General features: G+C 43.1%; 1 protein-coding gene across 5 annotated transcripts in view; it reads left to right on the forward strand.

Annotated features, from left to right (window-relative positions):
- Window positions 1-5,803: 5,803 nt before the first annotated feature.
- PCNX1 (pecanex 1) overlaps window positions 5,804-18,392 on the forward strand; it is a 190,092-nt gene continuing 177,503 nt past the window's right edge. For all 5 annotated transcript variants that reach the window (XM_069596912.1, XM_069596914.1, XM_069596913.1 and 2 more), the window contains exon 1: window positions 5,804-7,261. In XM_069596912.1, coding sequence (XP_069453013.1) covers window positions 7,109-7,261 — 153 coding nt within the window. In that variant the 5' untranslated portion in view covers window positions 5,804-7,108. The remainder of the gene's footprint in view (window positions 7,262-18,392) is intronic.

Raw genomic sequence — 18,392 nt, forward strand, 5'->3', positions numbered from 1 at the left:
CCAGGCAAGAACACTGGAGTGGGTTGCCATTTACTTCTCCAATGCATGAAAGTGAAAGTGAAAGTGAAGTCACTCAGTCGTGTCTGACACTCAGTGATCCCATGGACTGCAGCCCCCCAGGCTCCCCCGTCCATGGGATTGTTCAGGCAAGAGTACTGGAGTGGGGTGCCATTGCCTTCTCCGAGATGACACTAGTAACTACTAATCAGGTGAGCTTTTCATGGAATCACCCAGTTTCATCAGTTGGCCCAATAGGTCCTGCTGGAATTGTTACCCGGGCTGAATCAGAATGGTAAACCAGCTCCTTAATGTGGTGCAGCTAAACACATCAGACGTCTGACATAAAAGAATGCTTTTGCATTTGCATATTGTTTATAAGTCAGGGATTTCCAGTATTTGGTTTTTTTTTTTTTCAGTATCCTATTTATGTATCCTTTCCTTTCATTGCCCTATCCCAAAAGTGTTGTGCATGAGTTTAAGAAAAGTGATTTGGGTTTTTAAATAGGCAACAGAAGACAACCTTAGGATGACACAAAACTATAGTGAGAATTACTGAACTAGTGTCAATTAAAACATGTTCTAAAGTACTCATCATGTGGAATTAACATTAAAAAAAAAAACAAAAACAGAATAGATTGAGATGAGATTTCCAAGAAGGATGAGCTACTCCTATTTTACTTACTTAGCTCCGTATACAGATATTGGGATTTTATGATTCTATTATGTAAGACTTGGAAAGGTCTGTACTCCCCCAACTCCTGCCTCAGCCACCCTTTGACTTTCATTTTCCTGATGTAATATAAAGTGGTATACAGCAAATGACTAAAAAGAGAATCAGGGAAGAATTGTAGGGCATTTCCCTTCTCTTACAAATGATCTTGACCTTTATTCTATATTTCCATTTATTATAATTTATTCCATATTTCTTCTAAACTGGCGAAATGCTTTTTGACTGTTGAAGAGTTACCAACTGAAAGCTAAAACAGACTAAAATCTGTAATTGAAAAGTCATTGCTTTCCGTGTTTATTTATTCAGATTACACTGACCAAGTGTCAATTGATCTTAACAGCTTACTACTAGACATGGTGTGATCGGCTAAGAAGTGCCTTGCCCTCAAGGAATGTAGTTTAGGTGGAGGAATATAAAGAAGCATACATTTAGGTGCTAAATGAATGGAACATATGAGTACTCTAGGCTATTCAAAAAATAATGTGTGGGTTTGAAATAGTCATAGTGAATCTTAGTAGGCAGATGGGAGAGGAAGGTTTTCTAGGTAAGGCATGTGGCATCAGCAACAGCATAGAGGTAGACCACTGATAAATCAGTGGTTTGATAAATAAAAGTAAATGCATATGCTGATATTGATGTTAAAAATGTTTTATGTTGGGGAAATAACAAAAGCTAAGTTACAGAAAACAGTGATTCAGGTTGTGGGGGACCTTGCCTGCCTGGCTAAGGAGTGTGGATTTAGCACCGTAGGCACCAGAAGGGAAAGCTTCTGAGAAAAGGAGAGGCATGGGCAAAGTGAATCAGGGAGATGAATTGGTTGGTGGAATGCAGAATGGTTTTGAAGAGAGACTGGAGACAGCAAGAGGCTATTTGGTCTGAGTTTATGACAGTACACACCAGACTGATGGATCTGGCAATGTCACAGAAGGATCGAGCAAGAGTAAGACTAGGAAACTAGATATGGCAAAGGGTCTAGGAGGTTCTAAGCCTGAGTGAGTGGAGAAATGTTGGTTTCACCAAGAGAAATAAATGAGAGGAGTTGGTCCAGGGTGTGTGTGGAAGAAGACATGGATAACTGCTACATTTAGGTTGCTGGCAGGACATGTGGCTAAGCAGACCATTGCTACTGCATAAACTGACCAGAGCTGCAGTCTGTATGCCTTTGCTCCAAGGTGGGCTTGCGGGGGGTGGGGGGGTTGTTAGAAAATTTTGCACACTCAGCTTTGGCCCTTTCAGGCAGGAGAGAGCATATGCTGTCAGAGCCTTTCCAGTTCTCAAGGGGCCTATGAAGTACAGGAAGTACAATTTTAACAGAATTAGCTGAAAGATGAGCAAACGTCAGGTGGTGGTTTGGTAGTAAGTCATTGCTGCTAACTTTGACATGTTAAGTGTCACATTATTAATGGCTTTTATGCATGGCTAAGAGTGTTAACACTCAGTAAGTTAGATTCCTCAGCTTTTGTCTTGCTCTGATAGTTTATGGGTATGACAGGGTTACCTTTCTGTGTCTCTGCTTCCTGTTTATAAAACTGGAAGCTTGTTGTGGCAACGTTCATAAACACTTTGAAAGTTACAGGTAAAAAGCACTGTAGGATTCTCTCCCCTCCCACCTCCACTCCAAAGACTGAGTCAGTCTCTGGGAAAGGTCATCCATTTCACTGAATTCTTTCAATGGCTAACTCCCTAAGTCAGTTAATTAGCATTTTTGTAAAATGCTTTTACCAGTTCAGAGCTGAAAGATATAGTTTATAACTGTCTTTGCTATCTTCTGGGCCTGCTCATCCTGCTGACCCCTTTTTTACTGAGTGACTAGTGCCATGTGACTCCCAATTCTAGGTGCTTGGATCAATCCTAGCCATTCTGGAAGGAACCTGCCTCCTGAGAAATCTGTACGCAGGTCAAGAAGCAACAGTTAGAACCGGATAGGAAACAATCAGACTGGTTTCAAATTGGGAAAGGAGTACATCAAGGCCGAAAATTGTCACCCTGCTTATTTAACTTATATGCAGGGTACATCATGTGAAATGCCGGGCTGGATGAAGCACAAGCTGGAATCAAGATTGCAGGGAGAAATATCAATAACCTCAGATATGCAGATGACATCACCCTTATGGCTCAAAGTGAAGAGGAACTGAAAAGCCTCTTGATGAAAGTGAAAGAGGAGAGTGAAAAAGCTGGCTTAAAACTCAACATTCAAAAAACGAAGATAATGGCATCTGGTCCCATCACTTCATGGCAAATAGATGGGGAAACAATGGAATTGTTCGGGCTTCCAAGCCCAATTGGATTTTTGGGCTCCAAAATCAATGCAGATAGTGACTGCAGCCATGAAATTAAATTGCTCCTTGGAACAAAAGCTATGACCAACCTAGACGGCATATTAAAAGCAGAGACATTAATTTGCCAACAAAGGTCTGTCTAGTCAAAGCTATGGTTTTTCCAGTAGTCATATATGGATGTGAGAGTTGGACCATAAAGAAAGCTGAGCATTGAAGAACTGATGCTTTTGAACTGTGGTGTTGGAGAAGACTCTTGAGAGCCCCTTGGATTGCAAGGAGATCAAACTAGTCAATCCTAAAGGAAATCAGTCCTGAATATTCATTGGAAAGACTGATGCTGAAGCTCCAATACTTTGGCCAACTAATGCAAAGAACTGACTCACTGGAAAAGACCCTGATGCTGGGAAAGATTGAAGGCAGGAGGAGAAGGTGATGACAGCAGATGAGATGGTTGGATGGCATCACTGACTCAATGGACATGAGTCTGAGCAAGTTCTCGATTTAGTGATGGACAGGGAGGCCTGGTGTGCTGCAGTCCATAGGGTTGCAAAGAATTGGACACAACTGAGTGACTAAACTGAACCGATTAACACTCTGGAACCTCAGCATAATACAACCAGGATCAGCATAAAATGCAATCCTCAGTTCTAGGTATTAAGTTCCTCCTTCATTTCTAAGTCTTCCTCTGCCTGTCAGATCTTGCCTTTGGATACCTGTCTTGTTGCCCCAAGCCCTTGTCTTCTAAACTTGCCCGGTACCTCCTCTTAAGAACCTCAATTCTGTTTTCATCAGTTCCCCAAAGGCAGAGGAATCCAGACCTGGGAGACAGCAGTGAGCTTGAGGTCTTAAGCAGTACATTTTCTTTTAACAATTTATTTATTTATGGCTGTGCTGGGTCTTCATTGCTGTGCAGGCTTTTCTCTAGTTTCAGGGAGAGGAGCTACTTTCTAGTTGCGGTGTCCAGGCTTCTCATTGCAGGGGCTTCTCTTGTTGAGGAACACGGGCTTTAGGGCGAGTGGGCTTCCGTAGTTGTGGCTTCTGGGCTCTAGAGCACAGGCTCTATAGTCGTGGCACAATGAGCTTAGTTGCTCCGCACTCACGTGGGATCTTTCCCGATCAGGGATTAAACCCATGTGTCCTGCATCGGCAGGAGGATTCTTTACCACTGAGCCACCAGGGAAGCCCAACACATTTTCTTAATGCTTGCTCATTTCCCAATTTTTGTCTGTCCCTGGGTTTCCCAAGGCTGCACAGCAGCTGCCCACTGGCTTACATTTTCTGTGTTGAACCAGCCTGATCTTGGCTGCCTTCCTGGCTGCTGCTGGTTATGTAGCCTCCAAACATTGTCTTCTGGCTGCACATTCATCACGCCAACTGGGTCTGCCTCCAGTTCCATGGCTGTATCTCGTTCTGGTCTCCATTCTTCCAGTCCACCTCACCCCATTACAGCTAATTCTTTTACATTAAACTACAGCAGATATTTGTTGGTATGGAAACTGATTTGGTATTGAAATTTTATCCTTGTTTACATTTTTCTTTGTGTTGGAAAAACTTGGGATCACTTCCAAAACCTGCTCAGAGAGCTTTCCTCTTTTAGGAGAAACAAATGAACACTTGACAAAGCCATGTGTTTGTGACAAAGACTCTAGGCCACTCTTTTAATTGTAAGACTGCATATTTTACCTTAATTTTGCTTTATTATATTAATATTAAATTAATATGTTTTAATTAAAAATTAAAAAAAAATTTGGGGCCACACCACACAGCATGTGGGATCTTAGTTCCCTGAACAGGGATTGAACTCATGCCCCCTGCATTGGAAGCGAAGAGTCCTAACCACTGGACCACCAGGGAAGTCCCACTAATACATTTTAAAGTCTATTTTGGCCAGTGTTCATTCAGGTCTCTCAATTTCAAGATATGTTATTGGACTTTCAAGCCTTTTTGCTTATAAGGAAACAAAGAAATCACGGCTGGGGATGGTGTTCTATGATGTAGTCTCAACTTTTAAGGTATGTTGGAATCTTCTGGAAAAGTGTTAGTTGCTCAGTTGTCTCCCACTCTTTGCGACCCCATCGACTACAGCCCACCAGGCTCCTCTGTCCAAGGGATATTCCAGGCAAGAATACTGGAGTGGGTTGCCATTTCCTTCTCCACCGGATCTTCCCAACCCAGGGATCCTACCTGGGTCTCCTGAATTGCAGGCAGATTCTTTCCCATCTGAGCCACCAGGGAAGCATCTTCTGGAGGGTTTGTTAGAACAGAAAGCTAGGTCTCACATCCAGAGTTTCTCTGAGTGATGCCTGAGAATCTGCATTTCTAACACGTTCTCAGGCAATGTTGACACACCTGGTCCTGGGATGACACTTTGGAAACAACCGGTTATATGTTTAAATGGGCCCCAGGTGACCTGAAGCAGAGCAGTTATTGATTAGTTCAAACTCTTATCTGAGTGTATAAGGTGGAGAGTACTGAAAAATAAACTTCCAAAGTTCAGTCCATGCAGTTAGGATGACTGCTGGTGCCAGAGGTCTTTTCAATCCCATCAGAAACTCCGACAATCACTTAGTTTCTTTGAGCTTGTGTTTCCTGACCCATAAAATAAGGGTAGCCTCTATGCTGCCCTTACAGGAGTATTGTGAAGGTCAAATGAAATGGGTGTGGGAATGTGTTAACAGGAAAGCTGTATGACTCTGGAGACACTGCAATGGTTTTTCAATCTTCTTAAAACGTCAGCCCCAGTTTCTTTGGACTGTCTTGCTTTTCTCATTAATTACAGTAACTTTAATCCAGGAGTAGAGAGTACTTTTATTGCTATTATAAACTCAAACTTTTTTGAAAATCTCATTCAATGAGATCAGACACGCCTTACAAATGTTACTCAGAGCCAAGAATGATTCCCATTCTTTACAGTTATAAAAAGAAAAATACAAGACCCTATTGTGACTTGAGGTGGAGTCACAGTTAATCTTTCAATCCTGTTTAAACTGGCCCATTAAAAAAAAAACAACAACACCAAAAAACTGCTACAAGTCACAGCACGTTATAAAAATAAAGTCACCGTATACAGTGCTCAACCTCTCCACCCTATGCTTTCACATCTTTTGCAGCTTCTATTAATTCATCTGTCGTGGGAAGTAGTAAATCTGTTCAGTCCTGGCCGTGGCTATTTTTCTCAGTCAAGGGCCTCTAGCTCGCTTTATGGGCCAACACAGTTCTTGCTCAAATCGGGCGGTTTGTCGTTTTCAACCGTCATCAGCTGTACCTAATTCTTTCGGGCCTTCCACGAGTAGCTCAGATATGAGCCTCTTGTTCCTTAGGTCTTCCCTAAATATCATGAGACGTCAGCTAGGATGTTAACCAGGTTCTAAGGACAAGGTTTCGGGGGTAAAAGAAACCCGCTTCCTAGAGTGTGAGGAACGTGCCAGGTTCGGGCACCAGGAGCGCACTGGGGGTCTGCCACAGCAGGGACTCGCGGTCCCCGGAACCTCGGCAGCCCCCGCCCGCGGCCCGAGCCCGCGACTGCGCGCGCTGCCCCCGGGCGCCGGCAGGAGGCGCCCCCGGCGGCCGAGGCGCTGCGCGCACCCGCGGGGACCAGCCCAAGGGGCGGAGGGAGAGGAGAGGAGGAGCTGGAGGGGGGCGCGGCTTGCTCCCGGTCCCTCCCGGGCGCCGGGCCTCCTTCTCCGCCGGGCCCAGGGCTGGCGGCCGGCGGGGGTCGCGGCGGCGGCGGCGGCGGCGGCGGCGGCGGCGGCGGCGGCGGCGCTGGCTGGCCGCCGTCGGCGGGGGCCTGGCTCCGGCTCCGGGTGTGAGGAGACAAGATGGCGGCGGCGCTGTGGAGGCCGGTCTCCTCCTCTTCTCCGCTCTCCTCCGCCCCGCCGCTCGCCGCCTCCTCCTCGGTCTCCTCCTCCTCGTTCGCTGCCTCCTCCTCCTCCTGCTGCTGCAGCAGCCCTAGCGACCGCCGAAGCGCCGGCCGGCTCTCCCGGAGCTCCGGAGGGGGATAGACGGGGCAGCTGCGGGCTCCGGCGACCCGGAGGCAGAGCTGGGGCCGGGGCGGGGACGGCGGCGGGGACGGCGGCGGCGGCGGCGGCGCCGGGTGGGGATGGGGTCGCAGACGCTGCAGATCCTCCGGCAGGGGGTGTGGGCCGCGCTCAGCGGGGGCTGGTACTACGACCCGCACCAGGCCACCTTCGTGAACGCGCTGCACCTCTACCTGTGGCTCTTTCTTCTCGGCCTGCCCTTCACCCTCTACATGGTGAGTGTGTGGGGGCGGGGAGGAGGGTGGCTCCTTCCCCTCCTGGCGGGCCGGGTTTCCCGAGTCCGGCGGGCGGTCGCGCCTCCCTGGCTCCGGGCCGGGTGTGTGTGTGTGCGCCCTCTTCCCCTCTCCGGCGCGCGCCCCCCCGCCATCCCGCGCCACTGAGGGCCCGCCGCCCCGCTCCCGCTCCAGTGCGCCCCCTCCCCCGCTCCCCTCCCTGGAGGGCTTCCCCGTGTTCAGCGAGCGCAGGAAAAGCGGATCGGCAGCGGCCCCCACCTCCCGCCCCCGGGCGCCCAGCCCGTTTACTGGGAGATAGTAGCTGCCTAGGCCCCCTTCTTCGGGGTTCGGCTGGGCTGGGAGGGGGTCCTGATCCTGCCTTCTCCAGCCTTTCCACCCCGCGGGTAAAGCCCCCAAGTACGGTCGTGGGCGCCCAGCCTTCTGCTCCGGAGGGCCGCTGCGCCCATCCCTGGGCACGCGCGTGCTTATTTGCGCTCCGCGCCTCGGGCGCCGGACAAACCCCCCCCATCCCGGGCACTCCCTTCCCCTCGAGGCGTTCTCGCCTCTCCTCCCCGAGGAGGACCCTCGCTCCAGCGTGTCCGCGTGCGGAGCCCTCGGAGCGGGGTGGGGGGAGAGAATGCGTGCCGCTCCGTGTGGAATGCATCTGTGGGGCGCCCGGGCTCCTCTCAACTCGCTTCGACGTGGTGGTTGAAAATCTGGCTCTCACCCTTCCTGCCTCGCAGAATCCCGTTTTTGCTTACCATTGGTTCTTTTCTGTTCAGCTCCGTGGTCAGTGGTGGTTATTTCCAGGCCAGCTTTCGGGGGAGGGAGCGGGGGAGATACGGGGACTCTGGCTGGCATTTCAACAGATTTGTTTGGGTTGGTTCAAGGCCTTGTACTGATAGGAAAAGGAAAGCGCTGCCTGTTGCTGAATTCAGGACGATCAGTCTCTCCGAACGATGTAGGGTTTTTAAGCTATATTTTGGCCGAAAGTTTTCTTAAAAAACAAAACAGTAGGTTAGGGTGGGGCATTAGGGAGACTAAAGGGGAAGAGAGGTGATACTTGAGCTTCAGTTAAAATCTTAAAGTAACCAGAAGGGAGGAAAGACTGGTAACTTTTTATTTTAGGAGAATGTCTTTGAGAATATTTCTGCCAAGTTTGTGGTTCTTCATGAAGCTGTAGTAAGGGTGCTGGGTTAGAAAATCTGGGAGTATGACTACACCAAGTGTTAAAGGTGAGCATACCTAATTCTTTGCTAAGTGAAGCTCCTTTACCGTAGTTTGCAGAAAAAGTGGAGGAAGATGAGCCAGATAATTCATATTCTTAAGCGATTTTTACTTGAATTGGGAGGGAGGGAAAAGCCGTTTTAAGAAAAAATGCTGAGTTACTGATGGCTTATTTTTTGAAGGGACTTGTTCAGTCTTGTCGCTTTCAGAAAATATATCACAAAATGTTATAATTTTCAATTAATTCTGGCCCGGAGTGTTAGTTCTACTTGCACTTCTCTATCTTCCAGGAATATGACATCATTAAGCAATAGGTTAATTACTTTGGGTGTAAGAATCCTCAGGGTGTCACAGAGCTTTTCATGCAGTTTTCTTTTATCTCCAGGAGAATTGTTCTTCAGATATAAGGATTAGTTGCTGTGTTCCAGTGTAGGGTTTCCATGTTAGCATGGGACCTGTGTTAGTGCCTAAGATTGTTTAATTAACAAGCATTACTAAAGGAAATTTAGAACAAATGTAAAGCGATGCATTGAGTTTGCTGTTTCATTTTGGGAACTTATTCAGTTAAATTTAATTCACAAATAAATACCTGAATGCCTGATGTGTGCTAGGCAATTTGCTGGGTTCTGGGAAAGTAAAGTTGCTTTTCTAACTTTGTTGTTTAAGTGAATGGCAGCTCTACTCTTCCTGAACTTTTAAGAAGCTTTCCTTGATTCTTCTCTTCATTTCTCTTCACATCCCATTCATCAACCAATCTTGTGGGTTCTCTCTTTAAAACCTAACTAGAATCTAGCTAATCTTTGTCACCACCCCCTAATGAGAGTCACTGCTTCCATTCTTTATTCTCTGTTCTTCATAGAGATGTCTGAGCGATCCCTTAAAACAGGTCAGTTCATGGCATTCTGCTCTCGAAGCCACCCCGTCCAGTGTTTCCCCTGCCCCTACTTCATTTGCCTTCTCAGTTTTCCTCGCACAGTAACTGTGTCCCTGCCTCAGGGCCTTTGCACTTGCTCCTCTCCTCCTGTCTGGATGACTCCTCTCCTCCAGATATCTGTGTGACTTATGTGCTGCATTAATTTCAGGTTTTAGGTGTATGTGAGTATTTGCTTGATAACCTATGTAAATAGGAACTTTCCAGCTCCTGCAATACTTCCTAGCTCTGCTACACTCCTTTATTTAAGAGCACTTATTACAAATTGGCTATGTGTTTATTAATTACCCTTTAGAATGTAAGCTCTAAGAGGTAAGAGACTTTTGTTTATTATTATCTTTATCAAGATTAAGATCAGTGCCAAGCACATAATAAGTACTCAGATATTAGTGAATGATTATAAGTTAACAAAATACAGCTTTTGCCTTTGAGGAACTTTAAGTCTAGCTTGGGGATAATGAACAACTACAGGCATTAGAACTGTTGTGAAAAGGTCAGTGTAGATGGCCCTGAGCTTTTTGATTGATCATGATCTAGGGGCAGTTGGCAAAGAATATTGATAAACTTTTTAGGAAGCGTTCTAGTACTATAGTATTGAGGTAGATAGATTGACGTATACATTGGAACCAAAATCCAGCATTCCATGTTAAAATTCAGGCAGTTATAGATTATTTGTATGCTCTTCTGATAATAATTACAAGTGATAATAACTAGTAAGTATGTGTATAGGTTCTTTATCCCAAACCCTGTTTTACTGATGAGGACACCAGCCTTAGTGACTGGTTCCCGCAGATTTTTGAAGCCATTTTGCAGGCATCTGTCCCCTACTCCCCTTTTGTTTTTAAAGATCTCTTTGAACAGATTTATATTGAGCTGGAGAAGGCAATGACAACCCACTCCAGTACCCTTGCCTGGAAAATTCCATGGATGGAGGAGCCTGGTAGGCTGCAGTCCATGGGGTCGCTAGGAGTCCGGCACAACTGAGTGACTTCCCTTTCACTTTTCACTTCCATGCATTGGAGGAGGAAATGGCAACCCAGTCCAGTGTTCTTGCCTGGAGAAGCCCAGGGACGGGGAGCCTGGTGGGCTGCCGCCTCCGGGGTCGCACAGAGTCGGGCACGACTGAAGCGGCTTAGCAGCAGCAGGAAGAGTCTTCATGGCTTTTTGTATGGGAGTCACTTTCTTTTGTTTTTAGTGAGTAGTGTTTGTGGATACTTTGAAAGGTGGATTTTGAAGTTTCTGCAATTATAAAGTTTTTAAGTAGTGAAAGTCAAGAAGTGACTTCCTTATTTTCATTGTCCTTCTATTGGCCTTAAGGCCCTCACCCCATTTTATCTTGTTATAATTATGTGTGTACATGTTATGCCACAGATGGTGAGCTTTGTGGGTGTGAGCTTTGTGGCATTTTCATGTGATGGAAAGCAAACTGGAGTTGGTGGTTATCTTGATTTTTGAGTCTTGGCTCTGTTGTTGATAAGGTGCCCTTTAGACCAGACTCTCCACCTTTTTGAACTTTGATTTACTCACTTGTGAGAGAGTTCATGGGTATTTTGTAAGACAATATTTACGAAATAGAGGAAATTATTCACCTTCAGAGCGACTGTCAGTCATTTGAAAGAGCTAATTAGAAAGAATCATTCAAAAAAGCTAATTAGAAGAGTATTTCCTCTATAATGTATGACTAGAGGAGATTAGACAGTAAGTCAAACCATTATCTTCACATGTTGTTGCTCAATGTAATGTTTTCTTTTATAAAGAGTTATATCCTTAGGTAACGAACCATAACAATAAAATCTCTTTACATAAGTGGTTCTCAGACTCTATTGACGTCAGAATCATTTTATTCAGTTTTTCAACTGTGTCCAACTCTGTGACCCCATGGACTGTAGCATGCCAGGATTCCCTGTCTTTCACTATGTCCCGGAGTTTACTCAAACTCATGTCCACTGAGTCAGTGTCCTCTGATGCCATCCAACCATCTCACCCTGTGTCGCCTCCTTCTCCTGCCTTCAATCTTTCCCAGCATCATGATCTTTTCCAGTGAGTTCACTTTTCACATCAGGTGGCCAAAGGATTGGAGCTTCAGCATCAGTCCTTCCAGTGAATATTCAGGGTGGATTTCCTTCAGGATTGACTGGTTTGATCTCCTTGCTGACCACGGGATTCTCAAGAATGGAAACAGTGACAGATTTTAGTTTCTTGGGCTCCAAAATAATTGTGGACGGTGATTGCAGCATCACTTGGACAAGTTAAAAATGTGCACCTTCTGATGTGGGTGATCTGGAGTGTGACCTATTTAATGTATTTTGTAAACACTCTGGGTCAGTATAGAGAACTTGATCAGAATATGACTCTGATTCCTAGCCCCTGACTTATATCTAGCTGCTTACCCAACAGAATTTGGCCATTGCACAGGGATATCTAAAACCTTTCTAGATTCCCTATTACCCGCCCCCCCCCCCCCAAAAAAAAAAAACAGTGTTTTCTTTCTGTCCTTTTAGTGACACCATCTTGTCTGTAGTAGCGCATACCATCCCCCTGTTTCTTGCCTTAGGAGCAAGTCTTGCCAGTCCCCCTGGCAGCGCGTCTCAGGCCTCCCTGTCCACTTCCAGTTCACACTGGTTCTTGTCTGCACTGCTACCCTGGCTGCTTCTCGTGCCCTTTTACAACTTTTTCTCCACAGTGAGAGCACAGTCTGTTTGTGTCACGCCCCTTTTATATAATATCCTTCCTTTTTTTTTTTTTTTTGCACTTAAAGTCCATCATCTTTACCGAGGCCTCACCAAAGCCAGTTCCGTCTTTGTCTACAGTTTGTGTAGTTTTCCACTGTGTTGTGGTCACACTGGCCACCGTCCTGTTACTTCAGCCTCCTGAGCCTGCTCCTCCAGTGGGCCGTTTGCACATGCTGTGTGTTCTGAAGGGATACGTTTCCCTCCAGCTCTCTGCAAGGCTGCTTGCTGCTGGGGCTTTACGGCTGGTCTTAAAAGTCACCTCAGAGGCCTAACCTGGTACGCAGAAACAGCTTCTCTTTTCCATCGCTCCTTCCCATAACTTTCTTCTGCAGTGCTTATCAGAAACACGTTTATGTCTTTGCTTGCTTGTTTGCTGTCTCTAACTTTCTCCTACCCACTGCCTTGAAAGTCCCTTGAGGACAGAGGCTGTGTCTGACTTGTTTGGCAGTGTACCACCTGTGCCTTCTCTTGTGTTTGGCTTATATTAGGTTCTAAATAAGTATGATATATATTATATTATGATATGTGTGAACCTTCTTTAGACTTAACACCTTCACTGACCGGGTAGCTGGATGTAGAGTGTACTGTGGTAGGCTGTGTTACATGGTAGAGTTACATTTTACTGGGGGTTGGGTTCAATATCACTATTCATGACGGAAATAAAATAGAGAATTATTCAAAAAATCAAATACAGAATAACTTGAAAAACCCTTAAGTCACTAGAAATGCAGCATATATTTTTTTGTGTATAAACTTTGTGCCATTATACATACATATACAAATATACACACTGTATATACAGTAATATATACTGTATTAAACTTATGGAGAAACTTATTCAGAAACTAACCCCTTCATATAAAATATATGAAGGCTTCAACTTTTTCCTCCTGGTTATCTGATTGTTATTTTCTTCTCTGTAGCTGATCTTTATCATGTACTAAATAATAAATTCCTTATTAGTGAGTAATTCTCTGAGGCTGTCAAGTCATTCTTTCCCAAAGATTTAAAAATATTTTAAAGATCACTGTAAACAAGATTTAGTTATGATGACTAAAACTGATGTTTTTATATTTTATAATTTTTATTTCTTAACATGTTTTCCTTCAATTAGGAAAGTTATATATTAGCAATTAAACATGATTATTAGTATTAGAGTATTTTTAGATTATTAGTATCTGCATCCTTTCAGTTCAGTTCAGTTGTTCAGTTTTGTCCGACTCTTTGTGACCCCATGGACTGCAGCACGCCAGGCCTCCCTGTCCATCATCACCAACTCCTGGAGTTTACCTAAGCTCTTTAGGAAAAGTTTAATGGCTAGTGGATGATCTGTTTTGACCTATATTATCTCTGTTATATACCCTGAATAAATTAAGGGGTACATTGTCCAAAGATGGTTTACAAATGCAAGTTTTTAAGAAAGCATTCATTTTATCAACTTGTTAAAAAAAACTTGTGAATTTATCAAAGCAGTTGATCCCTGGAATGTTTTAGTGTCTTTTGTTAATGTCTTTTTGCCATTTGAGAAGTTATTCCAAGTTGTAAAATGATTTGGCAATTAGAAAACTAGGAAAGTTTCCTTTTTTTTCAAGCCTTTGAATACACACGTTTAATAAGCAGGTAGCTTGCTCTCTGTAGCTGACTTTACTTTCAGTAAGTTTTTCCAACATTTTTTTTTAAGGATTTTGAGACATACACAAAAGTCAAAAGAATTGTATCCACCCCCTGGATTCTACTATTTTTAAAAATTCCATTTCTGCCTCTGAATTCCTCTACCTGTCAAGAACCGCCCCCCCCCTACTTTTTAAGGGGGTGCATGTGAAGTAAGTTGCAGACATTAATACAGATCACCCCAAACACTCCAGCACTCGTACCATTAGATAGAGTTCTAAAAGTGAACCATTGGGTGAGTTTTGGTAAATGACTTTGCACCTGTGTAGTGCAAGCCCATCACGTTGGAAGAACATCAGCATCGCCCCAGAAAGTTCCCGCTTGCCCTTTCAGTGAGTTCTGTCACCCCGGTTCTGATTTTTTCCTTTCATAAGTGAGTGTGGAACTTCATATAAATGGGGTCGTGTAGCATGTACTTGTGGAAGCTTTCTCGGCGTAGTGTTGGAGAGAGTCACCCGGGTTGTGTGTATTGGTGGCTTGTTCCTTTATTGCTGAGCAGTGTTCCTTTGTGTGAATACGCTCTAGTCTGTTCATCTTTATCCACTTTCCTGGATATGAGGAGGGCCTCTTGCCAGTTTTTGGCTGTTTTATAAAGGGTGGCACTCCAGCATGAGGGTTAGTTTTATTAGAACTGAAAGAAGTTGGAAAACTTTATTGACTATCAAGAATGCTTTCTCTTCCCAAGTAAGACCCAAGTTTTAATTTAAAATAACTTAGTGATAATTGCATGTTTCAGCCTTCATTTCACTTGTGTTGTTGTTTAGTTCTAAGTCATGTCCTACTCTTTGAGACCCCATGGACTGCAGCATACCAGGCTTCCCTGTCCTTCACTGTCTCCTGGAGTTTGCTCAAACTCATATCCATTGAGTCTGGGATGCCATCCAACCATTTCACTCTTAGTAGTCTTTAATGCTGTACTTTTATTTGCTCAGTATTTCGACTTTTGTTTTGTCAGTGCAATAGAACCTTTTTGTTCAGATGTAAGTATATATATGTATGACAATCAGAAATTAAAAGTAAAAAGAAAATAAAAACCATCTGTAATCCCTTTCAGATAGGCTGTTATAGTAACCAAAATGTATTTGGAATATATAAATACGTATTATGCTTCCTCCTTACAAAAATGGGCTCATAAAATTTGTAGTTTTGAAGTCTCCTCTTTTCACTTGACTATAAATTGTGAATGTTTTCCTGTGTGGGGAAAAAAGCAGTTCTAATCACTCTGTAGTAAACTATAGTATGGATATGTTACAGTGTATTTGACAGTTTTCCCATTGCTGTAGTTTTTAGCTATTTAGAAAACACTAGGGTAAATATTCTTAGAGGTAAATCTTTAAAATAGTCTTTTGTATAAATCCTTAGAAGTGGACTTATTAAAGTATATGCATATTTTTCTTTGATAAATAATTCACTTTTATTAAATGACTATAATAAAAAAAAATATGGATGAGAGAGTGAAATAACAGCGTAAGATCACTGAGAAGGTAAAATCGATTCGTGGTCCAGGGAGCACGGGTAGTAAGGGATCATCCTCAGGAGGAGGAAAGGACGAATGCTGCCGCAAAAGGGATCAGCAGTTGGTGTTAATTAGTTGAGGTAGATCTTCTGTGGTTTATGTAACCTCTTAAAGTACAGAGTGTTTTCTGTTGAGAGTGAGCAGAAGGTGAGGAGCATATTCGAGGTTTGAGGAGGATCTCCAGGAGATGAAATGCTATCCTTATTTTCATGGCGGGAGAATTGTGTAGCAGAGATGGTAGAATTACCGGTCAGTTTCAAGGGTTCCTTTGAGGTTGGAGAACATGAGTTCAGAGTTGTTTGAAGAGGAATGCTCAAGAGAGAAATTGCAGGTAATCTTTGCTTGAAGTTATCAGTGATAGAGGAGAATCCAGGCCACAGAGTAGAAGATCTGGGGAGAAAATACAATTCATCAAGAGAAAGGAGCTTGGTTAGAACTCGAAAGCCCAAGAGCAGTTAAAAATCAGCAAAGGAAGCAAGAAGGCAGAAGGAAAATGAAGAGAGGAACCTATAGCAGAAGCCAAGAAAAAAATTTTTGAAAAGAAGAAAATGGTCAAAAATTCCTCTCCTGACAGGTAGTACTAATTTAATTTTCATCAGCAGTATTGAGAGTACTTGTCTTCCCACCCCTGTTCAACATTTTGCAAAAAGAGTGCTATTGTTATAAATTTCTTTTTCAGTGAATGTTGAATAAACCATTTGTGTAATTTTCTGTTTTTGATAATAGGCAGAATTTCTCATAAAGTACTTTTTAATACAATTTTTTTTTAGTCCAAACTAAAGATGTTTACTGCACTAATATATGTCACAAAACAGTTTTTATTTGATTTTTCCTATTCTCGGTACTCAGATAATTTCCACAGTAGGTAATTCTTAAACAAGCAGAAATGTTTCGAGAGGAAATTGATTGCTTCTTTCTGTTATTTTATCCGAGTTAAATCAAATGGTTTTCCTGTATCTCTGCGCATTCCTGGGGAGGCAGAGAATTATTTTGTAGGTGAGCTAGGACTCCTGGGTTAATAGGGTAGTCACACTAGGATGGCATGGAGAGGTGGTATGGAAAAGGGCAGATTACAGCAAATATTCTGTAGATTTTACTATACTGTTAACTTCTTTAGCAGATGAATTGCTGATGAATTTTACCAAACCTATTGGAATAGTTATTGCTTCTGATTCCTCTGCTTGTCACCCTAAAAGTTGATTAAATGCTTTCTTTGCTAGAATGATAAAACAGTTCATTCTTTCTTTCCTTCCTTTATCTTCAGAACCTTAGGAGTCGCATGTTTTATAACTTGTACCATGGGTACTAGTCTCTGTTGCTTAATGTTATGGTAAGAAAGAAAAGAAAACTTAGGGGAAAGCAAGCCATTTCCTTTTGAGGTTTTAAGGGGAAAAGAAGTCCTATTTGTAGAGCTTAGTACAAACCAAATAGAGCCAGCTGCCCTGAGAATAGGCAGGAATATTAGTCACAAATTGGAGAAGTTTGAATTGTGTATCTGGCTGTTTTCCTAACCCTCCTCACTCCTTGAATGTTGTCTAGACATAAACTGAACAGATTCAAGCACTGTAGTTATCATCTTGAAAACTTTGTATTTTGAAATAGTTTTAGGTTTACAGAAAAGTTGGCAAAACCAGTAAAGAGAGTTGTTATATACCCTTTGTCCAGCTTCCTCTAATATTAAAATTGTACATAGCCATGGTGCACTTGTCAAAATGGAGAAATTATCATTGGTACGTGTAGTACTATTAATGAATCATGGACATTATTTGGAGTTCACCAGTTTTTCCATTAACATCCCTTTTCTGTTTCAGGATCCAGCCTAGGATTCTATATTGTATTTAGTATCATCATCTTTAATATGGCTTTCTTTCTTTCTGTTTTCTCTTACCATTCCTCTATTCTTTGAGGAATTTTACAGTTTATAACAATCAAATTGTCTTAAAAGAAAAATTAGTAAAAGTTTTTATGTCTGTGCTAGGTACATTTTAGATGGATAAAAGAGTATTTTGAATGAATTTTAAATCATGCATTGACCATTGACCTATGTGAGGCTATTTTTAATTGAAATATTTTACATATGGTATGAAATAATTCTAAAGGTGAGAAAAAGATTTTAGACCCCATTCACACAAAATGGACACTGGTGTCCATTTAATGCTATTTCCCTAATTTATAAATTAGAAGCAGTGGGACAGACGCACAACCATGTTACACAGAAGACTGTGAGTAATCTCCTATGTGTCATAAAGTGTTCAGGAATTAGAAGGAGGGTGTATCATTTCCTAGAAGGCTTTATGCAGAGGGTTTATACATTCACAGCCTTAACCCTGTGTTAGGCCTTATGGTGGGGGACCTTTATGGAGTTTGTTATTTCTGCGGAAACATCATTTCCCATAGTCTTGCCACCAGGCAAATGAATCTTTGTTCTGTGGAAAAGATTTTTTAGTGAAAGAATACCTGTTCTTGGGTGTAATGGTTTGCTCTGCTGTCAAGTATTTTATTGTAATATATCCAGCCTATTAAGGCTTTCTTAAGCTTTGTTTAATCATTCAAAGTTACAGTTCCTAGAATTTATAGAACTTAACATGATATCTAATATGGGTAGTGTACTGTTGCAAATTTACTCCTCATTGTTGCTGAGCCTTTGATTTGGTAATCTCACACAACTGCCGACAAACGTTCGTAGCGTCGTTTTTGTTCACATCATACTGCAGTGTCAGTGTTGCTCAGACTTTCACTGTGGGTCTGTCTTGGCTCTGTTTCTTGGTAAAGAATATCTGTAGGTGATCTACTGAAAATCAGACTACTAAAGCCACAGAAGTGCACCACATAGCTCTTCACACCGTTGCAGGCGTTGGCAGGTGGCTTTTAGTTAATCATAACTTTATGTATTTTTGCTGACTAGTCGGGTGAGAATTAGAATTCTCCATGGGATGATTTTAAGCTGCCTGCCCTCCACTCCCCTGCTCATTCTGAGTACCTGCTCATCTCTTTTCCTTCTCTAACAAAATGCATATCATAATACAGGAGTGGGGCTGCTGTTGAGATACTCCTGAG

This window comes from Ovis canadensis, chromosome 7 (assembly GCF_042477335.2).
Source record: "Ovis canadensis isolate MfBH-ARS-UI-01 breed Bighorn chromosome 7, ARS-UI_OviCan_v2, whole genome shotgun sequence".
Taxonomy (NCBI): Eukaryota; Metazoa; Chordata; class Mammalia; order Artiodactyla; family Bovidae; genus Ovis; species Ovis canadensis.